General features: G+C 41.3%; 1 protein-coding gene across 1 annotated transcript in view; it reads right to left on the bottom strand.

Annotated features, from left to right (window-relative positions):
- Positions 1-9,352: 9,352 nt before the first annotated feature.
- LOC135508720 (thyrotropin-releasing hormone receptor-like) overlaps positions 9,353-17,667 on the bottom strand; it is a 29,657-nt gene continuing 21,342 nt past the window's right edge. The window contains exon 3 of the mRNA XM_064928952.1: positions 9,353-10,081. Within this exon, the coding sequence (XP_064785024.1) occupies positions 9,353-10,081 (729 nt within the window). The remainder of the gene's footprint in view (positions 10,082-17,667) is intronic.

Genomic DNA, 17,667 nt, shown 5'->3' with positions numbered 1-17,667 from the left:
CTGTAACACCACGCAGGGTAGAACAGAGAACTGGCCAACACACTAATATTATCTTCTAAAATACTCTGACAGAAGTAGTTCCTGCTTCCGAGCTGGCCAGTCAGAGTAGAGACTGGGCGTGGTTTAAACTCACTCAGCCTATCGTTGATTGTTGGCGCACGAGCTGGTCCCAGCCCCTAGGCGCTTCAATTGATAGATGTAGCTGTTGCTGTGTAGAATATCTATGCGCTCATACTCTCGATACAGTTATCACACACATGGCTCCTGTTATCTAACAAAATACCATTTGTTCTCGCAACACTATGTTCTGTATGTGTCCCAGCTAATTAATTAAATAGATAAATGCTTTTTGAGTCCCCCTTTTGCCACCCCCTAGGGTGTCACTCATTATCCTTTATTTCAGCGGTCCCAATATAGTAATATGTTAATAGCATTTCATGAAAATAATAAAAAGTTTATTATTATTTTTTTAATATTTTTTTTACAGAAACACAGAAAAAATCAACAACTGATATATGCTTTTCGACTCTCCCTTTTGACACTCCCTTTTGACACCCATTCTGTCATACTCAGAATACAAAGGTTAAAAGAAACACACATTTATTGTATAAAGAATAAAAACCCTCTTTTCCACCCTATGACTAAATCTTATACATCCAATCACACCTCTATTTTTATTAGAATATTAAAAAGGCACACATCTATTTTTATTAGAAATATGTATTGTTATCCAAATACAACCTAATAGGAACCAATATATGCATTTACACTGGCTGCTCTAGGCCTACATCAGAATCATAACTCTTCTTATCAGGATTTTTGTTACCATCTTCATCAAAGAAACAGTCTAGCATCAAAACAAGATACAACCTAGAATCTCCAATCATCAAAATGGTCTCATCAAACACAGATTCATTCATCTACTAGGTCTGAGGCATGTATTCATCATTCCACTGGTCAGAGCTTGGAATCAGTCCGTATCTCACCATCTGTTGTGTCATTAATTTCTCCAGTGTCCTAGAAATAAGAACCTTTCACACCAGAATCATCCGCACAAAACTAACACAGTCACACAGGTGAAGATAGCCCACAATACAGTGATCATGACATTTTCCCATTTTCCAAACATACTGTCAATCCAATTAGTCAGAGACATATCCACCCCAGAGTTCTCTGCCAGCTCGTGAGCTAGGGTGGTTAAACCAACCAGGGCCTTGGTCACTGATCCATCCGGAGCTGTGTCATCGGGGATGAAATCACAACATACTGCTCAGAACCTCATACACCCCCACCCTTTTCAGCCAGTGACATATCCAAGACTATTCTATTCTGTCATCCCATCAACCTAGTTGCAACTGTTATCACCAGAAGATGCTTGATTCCTATACAGAACTAATCAGGTAACCCCCTTGGAACTCCAATGCTATCAATGTAAACTCTATTGTCAAAAGATCCTGACTCAGCACTCCTTCTCACTCTTCTACCTGACTCTGGGTAAGAGTAAAGACTCTTTCCTATGGCAAGTTCTATGTTCTTACTTCCCCTACGTCCCATCCGTGTGTGTGTAGCGAGCCATACAATAATAATATCCTCCTATAACTGTAAAAGGGGGAAGTCTGGATGTAATCGGCACCTGGGGACAGATATCACAGATCAACGCAACTGTCATTGTTCATCTCCCTGCCCTCTGGAACAGCTTTACCACACAGGCCATTCCCCTAGGTGAACAATTCCATCAAATGGAAAGGGAATGGTTATGAACTGAGGTTTGCTGAGGCGCAGGCCTAACATTCTTCTTTCGCTACTGATCTGGCTTTATACTGAATCCATTCTAACCATAGGTTAGAATCCCCATAACCAGTTTCCACCTCAATCACTTCCTTAAGGAATAATGATATAGCTGACAAACAAAATTAATTTATTACATTTTGGCAAAATTGTAAACACAACACTATACTTACTGCACATGCATATACTGTCCACCACACACCAGTACATAGCTTATTTATCATTACAATCACGAGTTTAGCATTTCTTTATAGCACTTCCAAATCAAATACAATTCTAAGCTTGAGTTTACAGCGCACTGATGACGCAATATCAAAGTGGCAAGCTTTCTAGCTCCCAATAATAGTCACAAAATCAAATCAGCCAAAAATATACCGCTTTTTAGAGTACAAATAATGCTACAAAATCATATCAGCAAATCAATAAACTGAGTAAGCAGTTAGATAAAGAGCGTTTTGTTAAAGCACACATTTGTTTATTTTGCAGTTATGTTAGAGAATGTTATAATTAGCCATAACAAAGAAAATGATGTTCTACTTTTCAAATCCATGATCAACATTAATTATGTTTTAACAGTTTTTTGGCAAAATTACAAAAGTATTCTCAATTTATCTTAATGATGTAGGGAGAATGGATACGTGCTTTTCTTTAAAGCTAGAATCCTTAGTTGCTACATACATTTTTGACTTCTTGAAGAATATAATTTACAAATGCCTCATGAACTTAGTTCAACTGTCGTACCCCATCAGAACAAAGTATACCCTTGTTTTACTCCAATGTTTGTAAATAATGTAAATGTAAGCAAACACTGTATTGATATCAAACTCTACATGTGATATCATGGATGGTCAGTCCTTGCTTCCATAGCTCTGTCTATGAATTTGAGTGTTACATTTCTCCAGCCCCATCCCTTAACATTTTAGCGAAACAGAGGAAGAGATAGCGCTTAATTTATTATTTGCCTTTCTTTCTTTTTTTTTGGGGGGGGGGGGGTGTATATATCCTTTAATATTGCAGATATATTGTAGGTTCTATCAATTTAATTGTTTGTATAATTTCTATACCTTTTCCCCCCTAACCCTACCATCCCTAACCTGATTTGATTAAACCAGCAAACAACAATACTTTCAGCTATTTTCGCTCACATCTACACTACCTGTAGTTAAATAGTTATGCATAAATCCCTAATTTCCTCTTTCTTCAAGTGCTAGGTTTTCACCCACAGAGGCCAATCCACCATTCATTCTGACCTTAACTCCAACCCTCCGAACGCTTTGTTATTGTTTCAATTAAGGATTTTAGCTTGAAGGCTTTTTTGTCCCCCTAAAAATGAATAGCACATTGTTAGAGCTTTGAAATTAATCACGTGTGTTCCCACATCACCTCCACACAAGTGGTACCTCGAACTGCATTCAACTCCCTCCATTATACTCATTAATTAATGCTATATCTTTTGTTTTCAGGAGATCCAGGGATATACAGATGCAGTATCTTAATTTGACCCTGCTTCTCACAGCAGGCAAATAATCCTGCAGCAACAGGAAATGTGAATTATTATGTCTGGGTTGATACATTTTTCATTAGGAAAAATCAAGTCTGACATTTTTTAAAGTGGAAATTACAAATATTAGAAGCCTTAAGATAGCAGATCTGTACATGCAGACCATTAGGCTTACTTTTACTCTTACAGGTGTTCATATTTGCGTAATAAAACGTTATAGTCTGACAAACACCGGGATTGGAGAACATCATGTAAGATCACCCAGGACACCTGTATCTGTCTAACATTAACGTATGATTACATATACTTTTCAGGGTTGAAATCAGCAATGTAACATGTAGCCAGCCAGGGTTTATGAACTGATAGACAAAACAATGTTGGAGTTTTTATTTTATTTTTATCATTAAAATTATTATATAAAATTCTTGCAACCAATAGAATGTTATGTATATGGGGGATACAACCATCCCTGCTCTGTAGATTTTGCTACAAACCTGGTTGCAGGTTCAGGAATGTCTGAAAAACCACAACATTTACTTGAAACTATCTTTGCAAATAGCACTGCTGGGTGTTCAGTCGATCAATAATATAATAGTACTTTTAGTAATGCTGGATGCTAGATGGGGGAGGTTGATGGTAGCTGAAGGGTAAAAACATTTTTTATAACTAATGTAAAAGGTACCATATACCGTGTCCCATGTCCATAAAATGTATATAGTATGTATAAGCTGTAAGTAGAAGCCTGAGTATTGTTGTCCATTAGTTTACTCCAATTAGGGGAGGGGAGGTATGGTTAGGGGAAAAGAATAAAGGAAAATACACTGCTCAAAAAAAATAAAGGGAACATTTTCCAAAGATTGTACGTTTGCAAGCAGAATGGAAGGCAGTGGAGGTTTAATCGATCGCCTACGAATTCTCAGAAGGCAGCCCGCCCTCTGGACCCTTTTTCTCCGCTTTCTCTTCACTCAAATGACGGGGATTTTGGCCTGTTCCCGGGAAAGCAGTATGTCATTCACATCGGACTCGTCAGACTCGTTAAAAGAAAAATACACTGCTCAAAAAAATAAAGGGAACACTTAAACAACACAATGTAACTCCAAGTCAATCACACTTCTGTGAAATCAAACTGTCCACTTAGTAAGCAACACTGATTGACAATAAATGTCACATGCTGTTGTGCAAATGGAATAGACAACAGGTGGAAATTATAGGCAATTAGCAAGACACCCCCAATAAAGGAGTGGTTCTGCAGGTGGTGACCACAGACCACTTCTCAGTTCCTATGCTTCCTGGCTGATGTTTTGGTCACTTTTGAATGCTGGCGGTGCTTTCACTTTTGAATGCTGGCGGTGCTTTCACTCTAGTGGTAGCATGAGACGGAGTCTACAACCCACACAAGTGGCTCAGGTAGTGCAGCTCATCCAGGATGGAACATCAATGCGAGCTGTGGCAAGAAGGTTTGCTGTGTCTGTCAGCGTAGTGTCCAGAGCATGGAGGCGCTACCAGGAGACAGGCCAGTACATCAGGAGATGTGGAGGAGGCCGTAGGAGGGCAACAACCCAGCAGCAGGACCGCTACCTCCGCCTTTGTGCAAGGAGGAGCAGGAGGAGCACTGCCAGAGCCCTGCAAAATGACTTCCAGCAGGCCACAAATGTGCATGTGTCTGCTCAAACGGTCAGAAACAGATTCCATGAGGGTGGTATGAGGGTCCGACGTCCACAGGTGGGGGTTGTGCTTACAGCCCAAAACCGTGCAGGACGTTTGGCCTTTGCCAGAGAACACCAAGATTGGCAAATTCGCCACTGGCGCCCTGTGCTATTCACAGATGAAAGCAGCTTCACACTGAGCACATGTGACAGACATGACAGAGTCTGGAGACGCCGTGGAGAACGTTCTGCTGCCTGCAACATCCTCCAGCATGACCGGTTTGGCGGTGGGTCAGTCATTGCGTGGGGTAGCATTTCTTTGGGGGGCCGCACAGCCCTCCATGTGCGCGCCAGAGGTAGCCTGACTGCCATTAGGTACCGAGATGAGATCCTCAGACCCCTTGTGAGACCATATGCTGGTGCGGTTGGCCCTGGGTTCCTCCTAATGCAAGACAATGCTAGACCTCATGTGGCTGGAGTGTGTCAGCAGTTCCTGCAAGAGGAGGGCATTGATGCTATGGACTGGCCCACCCGTTCCCCAGACCTGAATCCAATTGAGCACATCTGGGACATCATGTCTCCATCCACCAATGCCACGTTGCACCACAGACTGTCCAGGAGTTGGCGGATGCTTTAGTCCAGGTCTGGGAGGAGATCCCTCAGGAGACCATCGGCCACCTTATCAGGAGCATGCCCAGGCGTTGTAGGAGGTCATACAGACACGTGGAGGCCACACACACTACTGAGCCTCATTTTGACTTGTTTTAAGGACATTACATCAAAGTTGGATCAGCCTGTCGTGTGGTTTTCCACTTTAATTTTGAGTGTGACTCCCAATCCAAACCTCCATGGGTTGATAAATTTGATTTCCATTGATAATTTTTGTGTGATTTTGTTGTCAGCACATTCAACTATGTAAAGAAAAAAGTAATTAATAAGAATATTTAATTAATTCAGATCTAGGATGTGTTATTTTAGTGTTCCCTTTATTTTTTTGAGCAGTGTATATTTTAAAAAATAAGAAAGAAAGACATATATGGGGGATTGGAAATAATGCAAACAACTACATTGATAGAACCCACAATCTATCTGCAATATCAAAGCTGATCTAACCCCTATTTATTTTTTACAAACATTCAAATAAAACACGTAGCCATGTGTCCAGTATTTTACTCCAGTTTCCTAAATGTACATTATATTACATTTCTTCTCCTGTTCCCAATCTAGTACAGTAACCATCTCACAACAGTGACTACAACCATATAGGTCATGTATCTCCATCCAGCGCAACTGCACTACAGGGAGCGATCAGAGTTGGCTGGACTCTCTATAGTAAATACAGACACTCAGGCACTGAGGGAGCCACAGTCAGCCACCTTTAGACTTTTAGCAGGAAAAATACAATGGCACAGATCATCCATAACTCTCTGGCACTATAACTATCCGTAGTAAAAAGCTGCAAAACTTACACATATTGACAGAGCTTACTCATATTGACAGAGCTTACTCATATCTCGATTGCTACTAGCTAGAAATTATTGAAACTAAAGTGGGATTCTCATTACAGTATTAGTTAATTGCACACATTCCCCTTTTATTCAGGATCTGTAATGTTGAGGAACAATTTGTAAGAGACTCAGCCTGGGCTGGGACCATGACTCATCATGAGGTATGGATGTGTAGAAGATGATCCACTCTTTCAATAATGCAACGACTTGAACAAATTTTTGCTGCGTGGTGAACCACTTTGAATCAAAGGCCAGCATCCTAATATGCCCACTTCTACAAACATTGTTAATGGATCATTTCTATCCGTTATTCCGGATATTAACTCAAACGTTAAACATCTATGGGCATTTGTATACTCTGGTTGCTTTCGTTGAATACCATTCAGCCACAAATGAATGGATCAATAACTCCGGTTACCCCACCCAATCCAACTTTCTCATGTGGCCCAGAACATTCAAATTAATCTCTTGGCAAAGTGGAGGTAAAATAATAGCAAAATGTCTTATGCTCTGAGCTGGGGCTTTTGTGCAGAACAAATGGTGGTGCTGTACAGTGTTGTCCCTGGGTCAAGGGGTAGTACTTTTTAGCTTTATATATTTTTTATATCAAACTTAGAAATGTGTTGTTTTCACATATGTAGACACTGGTATTGTGCTTGGGATAATAAAAATTAGGTTGAAAAGTGGTGAAATTGCCCTTTAAAGGCAGTTAGTCCTCTCTCTCTTAACATCATGTTATTCCTCTTTCCCTCTGAGTATAACAACCTAATGAGAAGCGTACCTAATGAAATTCACTAACAAGAGCAGAGTAGCCCTGCAGTGATCCTTGGGGGTGACCCATAACACTCTGCAGAGGAGTTAGGTGTTGATGATGGTTTTTACGATCAGCCAAACACCCAGAATCCTAAATTATAATACTGTTAATTGCCTGAATCTTTTCATTCTGCAATGGGTGATAGTGCTTATTCAAGGGTAATTATATTGATTACTTTTCCATTCTAATGCATCCTGCAATACCATAAAGCAGGGGTTCTTAAACTTTTTCAGCTCGAAACCCAAATGAGAAATTGACCGTCCTCATGTTACTCAAATCATCCTTCAACAACTCAAATTAAAAGAAGAATTACTGTATATACGTAGATGTATAATGCCCAGGACCCACTTTGGGTCCCGACCCATAGTTTGAGAAACCTTGCCCTAAAGGGCTTGATACAGTGCCTTGCGAAAGTATTCGGCCCCCTTGAACTTTGCGAACTTTTGCCACATTTCAGGCTTCAACCATAAAGATATAAAATTGTATTTTTTTGTGAAGAATCAACAACAAGTGGGACACAATCATGAAGTGGAACGACATTTATTGGATATTTCAAACTTTTTTAACAAAGCAAAAACTGAAAAATTGGGCATGCAAAATTATTCAGCCCCTTTACTTTCAGTGCAGCAAACTCTCTCCAGAAGTTCAGTGAGGATCTCCGAATGATCCAATGTTGACCTAAATGACTAATGATGATAAATACAATCCACCTGTGTGTAATCAAGTCTCCGTATAAATGCACCTGCACTGTGATAGTCTCAGAGGTCCGTTAAAAGCGCAGAGAGCATCATGAAGAACAAGGAAAACACCAGGCAGGTCCGAGATACTGTTGTGAAGAAGTTTAAAGCCGTATTTGGATACAAAAAGATTTCCCAAGCTTTAAACATCACAAGGAGCACTGTGCAAGCGATAATATTGAAATGGAAGGAGTATTAGACCACTGCAAATCTACCAAGACCTGGCCGTCCCTCTAAACTTTCAGCTCATACAAGGAGAAGACTGATCAAAGATGCAGCCAAGAGGCCCATGATCACTCTGGATGAACTGCAGAGATCTACAGCTGAGGTGGGAGACTCTGTCCATAGGACAACAATCAGTCGTATATTGCACAAATCTGGCCTTTATGGAAGAGTGGCAAGAAGAAAGCCATTTCTTAAAGATATCCATAAAAAGTGTCGTTTAAAGTTTGCCACCTGGGAGACACACCAAACATGTGGAAGAAGGTGCTCTGGTCAGATGAAACCAAAATTGAACTTCTTGGCAACAATGCAAAACGTTATGTTTGGCGTAAAAGCAACACAGCTCATCACCCTGAACACACCATCTCCACTGTCAAACATGGTGGTGGCAGCATCATGGTTTGGGCCTGCTTTTCTTCAGCAGGGACAGGGAAGATGGTTAAAATTGATGGGAAGATGGATGGAGCCAAATACAGGACCATTCCGAAAGAAAACCTGATGGAGTCTGCAAAAGACCTGAGACTGGGATGGAGATTTGTCTTCCAACAAGACAATGATCCAAAACATAAAGCAAAATCTACAATGGAATGGTTCAAAAATAAACATATCCAGGTGTTAGAATGGCCAAGTCAAAGTCCAGACCTGAATCCAATCGAGAATCTGTGGAAAGAACTGAAAACTGCTGTTCACAAATGCTCTCCATCCAACCTCACTTAGCTCGAGCTGTTTTGCCAGAAGGAATGGGAAAAAATTTCAGTCTCTCGATGTGCAAAACTGATAGAGACATACCCCAAGCAACTTACAGCTGTAATCGCAGCAAAAGGTGGCGCTACAAAGTATTAACTTAAGGGGGCTGAATAATTTTGCACGCCCAATTTTTCAGTTTTTGATTTGTTAAAAAAGTTTGAAATATCCAATAAATGTCGTTCCACTTCATGATTGTGTCCCACTCGTTGTTGATTCTTCACAAAAAAATACAGTTTTATATCTTTATGTTTGAAGCCTGACATGTGGCAAAAGGTCGCAAAGTTCAAGGGGGCCGAATACTTTCGCAAGGCACTGTATGTTACCACATTTTTGGGGGATTGGCGAACGATGAATACTCACTTACTCATGTTAAAACAAGCTTGCTTTATCTACAGCACTGTGTGATTAATTCCTGCCTCACTCATCTCAAGTTGCCCAGGTGTGGCTTTGATCTCAGTTTGCCCAGATGTGGAGTTGGTCTCAGATTGCCCAGGTGTGAAGTTGGTCTCAGATTGCCCAGGTGTGGAGTTGATCTCAGATTGCACAGGTGTGGAGTTGATCTCAGATTGCCCAGGTGTGGAGTTGATCTCAGATTGCCCAGGTGTGGAGTTGATCTCAGATTGCCCAGGTGTGGAGTTGATCTCAGATTGCCCAGGTGTGGAGTTGATCTCACCAAAGCTTGTGTCTTTCCTCTCTTCCTTCAGGTGATGCAGATCCTTCCTCTCTTGGGCTGAGGAGGTGTCTTTGCTCTGCCACTCTGTCACTGTGTCAGTGCAGGTCACTCTCCTTGCCCCCTGTTTGGTCTCGTTGCTAGTCTGTTGGGAGGTGCGTGGGTCCCTGGCCATGCTGTAGCCGGTCTGGTTCATGGAGAGTGAACAGTGGGCCTCCAGCCTCTGGCATTGGGAGAGCCCGCGGAATGCTGAACGGAACTTCTGAGACATCAGGTTGTACACTACAGGGTTGATGGCACTGTTGGCATACATACAAATCCGACAGAACAGTACAAACCAGGCGTCTAGGTAAGGTGTGTCAACGAAGGAGTTAATAAGGACCAAGGTCCGGTAGGGCATCCACAGTAAAGCGAACAGGATCACCACCACTGACAGCATCTTGGTGACCTGTGGGAGAGACAGGAGTGGTGAGACCAGGGAAGACGTGTTGCAGTATCATTATAACACCATTTGGTATTTATCTGTGTGAGGCTTGGTTTAAGCAAACAAACACACTTTGGCCACTCTCAACCAGAGTGGATTGGGTCTACGAGGCCCCAGTTGCCCTGAGTGACTTAGGGAGAACAGGCCCCCATCTGAGAGCTTCGCACATCCTCAAAGAAATCAGAGAGAGAGTACTGTAGGATCACTCAGCCCCTGGCTTTGTGACCATGGTGACGGCACACAGGCAGACATTCCTGAACCCCGGTGAGACAGATGGAAAGAACCACCGTAACCACCACTCATTAGCCTTATCACTTCCAAACAATGGCACAGGCTTTCTTTTATCCCCTGCTCACCTTTCTGTCTGTATGAATTTTAAACATGTGTTGTTGAAGCATGGCCACCTTTTTTTAGTCTTCCTACGTTTGATCATGGCAACACAAAAGAGTCAGTTTGACATTTATTGGGATGAGTCTTGTCCTTGTGTCAGAACTGAGCGATTTTCGCTAGATGGGCCAGCTCCAAAGTCAAAATGGGTTATTATTGTAAAAATGTATGTCAATAATAATGAGCTTTTTGGTCTTAATTTAAGGTTAGGGTTATGCATTTGGTTTAGCAGTGTGGTTAAGGTTAGGGTTAGGTTTAAAATCAGATTTGATGACTTTGCTGCTGTGCCAGCTAGGGACCACACTGCAGATCTGCCTCCAGAACAAAAACGGTAACCTGCACAAAAGAGGGGCAGTTGATAAACCTATCATACACAACCTATTTAAGCTTAATGCTATTCGAGATCAAGTACGCTTGTTAAACAGCAGTCATTGACAGCAATCCTGGTTGAAATAAAGAAATTCATGATACAACAAGGTGTTTAATTGAGGCAAGAGAAGTAGGGAGGTGGAAGCTTTAATTTTCCAACGGTGAGATGATGACACTTAACGCATCACCAGTAGAGGGATTATCAACATGAAGCCACGAACAAAACAGACAGCTTCAGGTTTGCATTAGGTTGAATACAGAACTCCAGTTTACCTTTGGATACACTACAATGATAATCACTGGTCTAGCTAATAGTGCGGAAAGAGTCACCCTTTGCAGCATCCTTTCTTATTAGTTACATTGGGAGATTGTCGACAAAAATCATATACTTATACTATGACCTCGATTCAATCAGAACTCGGCATATTCATGCAACTCCAGTCTTGTTACATGACTGAAGACATTAGCAGAATATCATTTTTTTATACCACCATTATTCTGAGCTAATAGTAGTCGGTCCAATTAATAGACCTACTCTATTTAATGACAATAATATAATAATTTAGATAAAATCACCAATGTCTCTAGTAAAGGAGTTTTGTAGCCTATGTTTATTTTCTCTTTTTGACGTGGTCGCTGGTTGCAAATAATTACATCTGAGACCTCGTATGATCCTAAGCATTGTAGCCTACTTTCAAAACGTACCCTTACACCGCAGACAGAGCCCCGACAGGGGGTGGTTCTACTAAGCTGACATATGGAATTGTTTTAAGATGGTCATACCATGGATCATTTAGAATTTTAGGACCCTGTAGGTATCAATAAAAGATATATATAAAGTTGATGTTGGAAGTTTGCATACACTTAGGTTGGAGTCATTAAAACTTGTTTTCAACCACTCCACAAATTTCTTGTTAACAAACTATAGTTTTGGCAAGTCTGTTAGGAGATCTACTTTGTGCATGACACAAGTCATTTTTCCAACAATTGTTTACAGACAGATTATTTGACGTATAATTCACTGTATCACAATTCCAGTGGGTTATAAGTTTACATACACTAAGTTGACTGTGTTTTTAAACAGCTTGGAAAATTCCAGAAAATGATGTCATGGCTTTAGAAGCTTCTGATAGGCTAATTGACATCATTTGAATCAATTGGAGGTGTACCTGTGGATGTATTTCAAGACCTACATTCAAACTCAGTGCCTCTTTGCTTGACATCATGTGAAAATCAAAAGAAATCAGCCAAAAAAATGTGTAGATCTCCACAAGTCTGGTTCATCCTTGGGAGCAATTTCCAAACGCCTGAAGGTACCACATTCATCTGTACAAACAATAGTACGCAAGTATGAACACCATGGGACCACACAGCCTTCATACCGCTCAGGAAGGAGAAGCGTTCTGTCTCCTAGAGATTAACGTACTTTGGTGCAGAAAGTGCAAATCAATCCCAGAACAACAGCAAAGGACCTTTTGAAGATGCTGGAGGAAACAGGTACAAAAGTATCGATATTCACAGTAAAACGAGTCCTGTATTGACATAACCTGAAAGGACGCTCAGCAAGGAAGAAGCCACTGCTCCAAAACCGCCATAAAAATGCCAGACTACGGTTTGCAACTGCACATGGGGACAAAGATCGTACTTTTTGGAGAAATGTCCTCCTTGATGAAACAAAAATAGAACTGTCTGGCCATAATCATCATCATTATGTTTGGAGGAAAAAGGGGAACGCTTGCAAGCGGAAGAAAAGCATCCCAACTGTGAAGCACGGGGGTGGCAGCATCATGTTGTGGGGGTGCTTTGCTGCAGGAGGGACAGGTGCACTTCACAAAATAGATGGCAGCATGAGGAAGGGAAATTATGTGGATATATTGAAGCAACATCTCAAGACATCAGTCAGGAAGTTAAAACTTGGTCGCAAATGGGTCTTACAAATGAACAATTACCCCAAGCATACTTCCAAAGTTGTGGCAAAATGGCTACAGAACAACAAAACCAAGGTTTTGGAGAGGCCATCACAAAGCCCTGACCTCAATCCCATAGACAATTTGTGGGCAGAACTGAAAAAGCGTGTGTGAGCAAGGAGGCCTAAAAAAGCTGACTCAGTTACACCAGCTCTGTCAGGAGGAATGGGCCAAAATTCACCCAACTTATTGTGGGAAACTAGTGGAAGGCTACCTGAAACGTTTGGCCCAATTAATCCATTTAAAGGCAAAGGCAAGTACTAATTGAGTGTATGTAAACATCTGACCCACTGGGAATGTGATGAAAGAAATAAAACCTGAAATAAATCCTTCTCTCTACTATTATTCTGACATTTCATATTCTTAAAATAAAGTGGTGATCCTAACTGACCTAAAACAGGAATTTTTACTTGGATTAAATGTCAGGAATTGTGAAAAACTGAGTTTAAATGTATTTGGCTGAGGTGTATGTAAACTTCCAACTTCAACTGTATATTGGATGAAACTTTGAAATAAGACTTAATGCTATTAGCCCAGAGAAATGATTCTAATAATGTTTTGTACACTCAGTGTATAAGGATATATGTTTTACTGTGGATTGACCCGGATACCTTTGACACTGAAATGCTCTATTCACTTTCATTCATGTTTCAGCCCAGTACTCGGTTACCTAAAGACGAGGCTTGAGTCATAGTGCAATACAACCTACATGTAGGCCTACGTGTTCGTGAGAGTCTCAGCTTTTGAATGGTGGGGTCATATTAGTTGCTATCCCAAAGCATTTGGTTTTTCGGGATGTCTCCTGGTCTGGCAAGCATAGATGTAGCTCTGTCACCTTCCACCGCAGTTACAGAAGCAGGTTGATGTTTATTGTCATGAATCTTGACCTGGAGGCAGAACTGAGCTCCAAACTTGGCTATTATCATAAAGATGTACGAAAACAAATATTTGCTTTTTGGTCTAAATGTAAGGTTAGGGTTTAGGCCTTAGGGTTATCAGTGTGGTTAAGGTTTGGATTAAATCAGATTTTATGGCTTTGTGGCTGTTCCAACTAGTGACACCTCTGCAGAGCTGTCTCCAGTACATAAGTTATGACAATAAATGCCAATATGTGTTGCGGAAGGCCGACATGTAACGTTTATTTAACTAGGCAAGTCAGTTAAAACAAATTCAAATCTGGACAAGGCAGGGCCAATTGTGCACCGACCTATGGGACTCCCAATCCCAGCTGGATGTGATGCAGCCTGGATTCAAACCAGGGACTGTAGTGATGCCTGTTGAACTGAGATGCAGTGCCTTAGACCGCTGCGCCACCCGGGAGCCCAGATTGAAATGCTGTGGATTGAGATGCAGCCCATGCAAGAATATAGAAACCACTAACTTAAACAGAGATTTTGATGTGGATTTTTAATTATCCTCATTAAATGTCCTCGTGGGCGCACACATCGACTCCAGTTAAACACCTTTTTAACAGAAGGAAGGTGAACAGAAGGAAGGTGAACAGAAGGAAGGTGAACAGAAGGAAGGTGAACAGAAGGAAGGTGAACAGAAGCTCAATTGATAGCAACATAGGACTATTACTTCCCAAGCAGTCTTTTTTGGTTTTTCTCAACTATAGATCTTCGTAGCTCAGCCTCTGAATTTCATAGGGACCAACTAAAGACATCCCAATATGCATCGGAGTCAGTGGAGGCTGCTGAGGGGATGCTGAGGGGATGCTGAGGGGATGCTGAGGGGATGACGGCTCATAATAATGGATGGAACTGAGACAATGGAATGGCATCAACAACATGTAATCCATGTGTTTGATGTATTTGATACAATTACACTTATTACGCTTCATCCATTACCATCAGCCTGTCCTCACCAATTAAGGTGTCACCAACCTCCTGTGATCGGAGTTGAATCTTTCTTGTGCATGTTGCAGCTAATTTCTAGCGCAAAGTATTGCGGAGGAAAGCGTCATTATAGATTGCTTTATACAATCAGAATCCGGTTTCGTTTTTCAAAAATGTAAGCTAACAAGGGGTTTGCTTTTTGCCATTTTCTTTAACAAAAATAGACTATGGCATACCCTCACATAGGCCTTCAATTCAAGCACTGGTTTTAACTTAACACATCAAGCCCTTCATGGACACAGAGGTATTTAAAGAGTGGTGACACTATCGGAGGAGTTGGCTGACAGATCTGTGGACAGTCCATAATTTAGTCTGTTAAACAGGTAGGCCTACCTCTTATTGATTGCGCTGCGGCTGCCGCTTCATGTTTCAGCACCACAAAACTGTCATGCAGTTACTCTAATCGAGCTTATTGTGAGGTCAATAATGCTGATGAAAAGCCTCATCATGCCTCACCTTTGGAGAGGCAAATATCAAAGATGCGACGAATATAAGCCAGGAGCCGACAGCAGCAACTCATGTGGGGACTTTGGCATAGGCTAGTGTATAAGGAAAGTACCAAAATACCTAGATAGAGGAGTCACTTTGTTGCAAGCAAGTTTGATTTAACACTCAGGTGCATGTAATCTCCCAGTAGTAGCTTTTTAAGAAATCCGTTAGTAAAGCGTAGCACAGCACTACATTCTGCCTGTTGGTTGCAATTCATCCCCTCAGTATTGTGTGCTTGTTGTTTAACCATTGATACATTACATAGCCAAAAGTATGCGGACACCTGCTCGTCGAACATTTCATTCCAGAATCATGAGCATTAATATGGACTTGATCCCCCCTTTGCTGCTACATTATAACATCCTCCACTATTCTGGGAAGGCTTTCCACTAGATGTTGGAAAATTACTGCAGGGACTTGCTTCCATTCAGCCACAAGAGTATTAGTGAGGTCGGACACTGATGTTGGGCGATTAGGCCTGACTCGCAGTCGGCATTCAAATGAATTCCAAAGGTGTTCGATGTGGTTGAGGTCAGGGCTATGTGCAGGCCAACTGAATGTATGTTCTAGGGGCCATTTTGAGACCTTAAGGAGCACCAGGTACTGCTGGAATGTCTACCAATGCATGTCCATCTTTTTGTGAGAAATTACACTGGCCGCTCAAAACTTTTATAAAGAATTTATAAAGTATAAATATCCCACACTTTAGATGAGGACACATAAAACGACTTAACTAATGGTTAGTAAATGGTTTATAAGGACCTGAACATCTTATGAGTGATGTTATTAATCATTATTAAATACTTTAAAAGTTGTTTTTAAATGCGTGAATAACTAGATTACTATCATGATAAATAATTTACTAATTCATTATAAATGCTTTAGCACATGGTGTTATTATAAAGTGCTACTGATGATTATAGTCTCAGTTCTCCAACAGATACTCTTTGCTCTTTTATTCATTGGAAGTCTGAAGTTCTGATGAAACTCCTGTATACTTTTGAATGACTGGGCTAGATTCTATCAGATCCACGCCAGCCGACATCCGCAAAGCAGTTTTGGCGGTGTCGGAGGTGGAACTGCGTTAGAGTGTCATGGTTCTACCTGTCACCAGAGGGCGGCAGAAAACATCCAAGAGACATTAACAACACTCAGGTGTGTCTTATTTACTCATTGTGATTTCCCTGTTAAAAGAGGTGTGTTTTCTGTTGTCCTTTGCTGAAGCTTGAATTGTGTTCCTTGTGAGTTTGTCTCCTGGGGGCGTTTGAGACTTAGAAGTAGTAAGCCTGTATTTCATTCAAGTGTTTTGCCCTAAAATGGCAAAATAATACGGCCTAATATACAGTGGGGCAAAAAAGTATTTAGTCAGCCACCAATTGTGCAAGTTACCTCACTTAAAAAGATGAGAGAAGCCTATAATTTTCATCATAGGTACACTTCAACTATGACAGACAAAATGAGGGGAAAAAATCCAGAAAATCACATTGTAGGATTTTTAATGAATTTATTTGCAAATTATGGTGGAAAATAAGCATTTGGTCAATAACAAAAGTTCATCTCAATACTTTGTTATATACCCTTTGTTGGCAGAGGTCAAACGTTTTCTGTAAGTGTTCACAAGTTTTTCACACACTGTTGCTGGTATTTTGGCCCATTCCTCCATGCAGATCTCCTCTAGAGCAATGATGTTTTGGGGCTGTTGCTGGGCAACACGGACTTTCAACTCCCTCCAAAGATTTTCTATTTGAGATCTGGAGACTGGCTAGGCCACTCCAGGACCTTGAAATGCTTCTTACGAAGCCACTCCTTCGTTGCCCGGGCGGTGTGTTTGGGATCATTGTCATGCAGAAAGACCTAGCCACGTTTCATCTTCAATGCCCTTGCTGATGGAATGAGGTTTTCACTCAAAATCTCACGATACATGGCCCCATTCATTCTTTCCTTTACATGGATCAGTCGTCCTGGTCCCTTTGCAGAAAAACAGCCCCAAAGCATGATGTTTCCACCCCCATGCTTCACAGTAGGTATGGTATTCTTTGGATACAACTCAGCATTCTTTGTCCTCCAAACACGATGAGTTGAGTTTTTACCAAAAAGTTATATTTTGGTTTCATCTGACCATATGACATTCTCCCAATCTTCTTCTGGATCATCCAAATGCTCTCTAGCAAACTTCAGACGAGCCTGGACATGTACTACACTGCAGGATTTGAGTCCCTGGCGGCGTAGTGTGTTACTGATGGTAGGCTTTGTTACTTTGGTCCCAGCTCTCTGCAGGTCATTCACTAGGTCCCCTTGTGTGGTTCTGGGATTTTTGCTCACCGTTCTTGTGATCATTTTGACCCCACGGGGTGAGATCTTGCGTGGAGCCCCAGATCGAGGTTCCGGGTTGGAGCGAGCGGTCGCATCTACACTTCGGTCCGCAGGTAGTATAACTTTT

Source organism: Oncorhynchus masou, chromosome 22, assembly GCF_036934945.1.
Source record: "Oncorhynchus masou masou isolate Uvic2021 chromosome 22, UVic_Omas_1.1, whole genome shotgun sequence".
NCBI lineage: Eukaryota > Metazoa > Chordata > Actinopteri > Salmoniformes > Salmonidae > Oncorhynchus > Oncorhynchus masou.
Note: the sequence above shows the minus strand (reverse complement) of the source record. Positions and strands in the feature narration are given on the sequence as shown.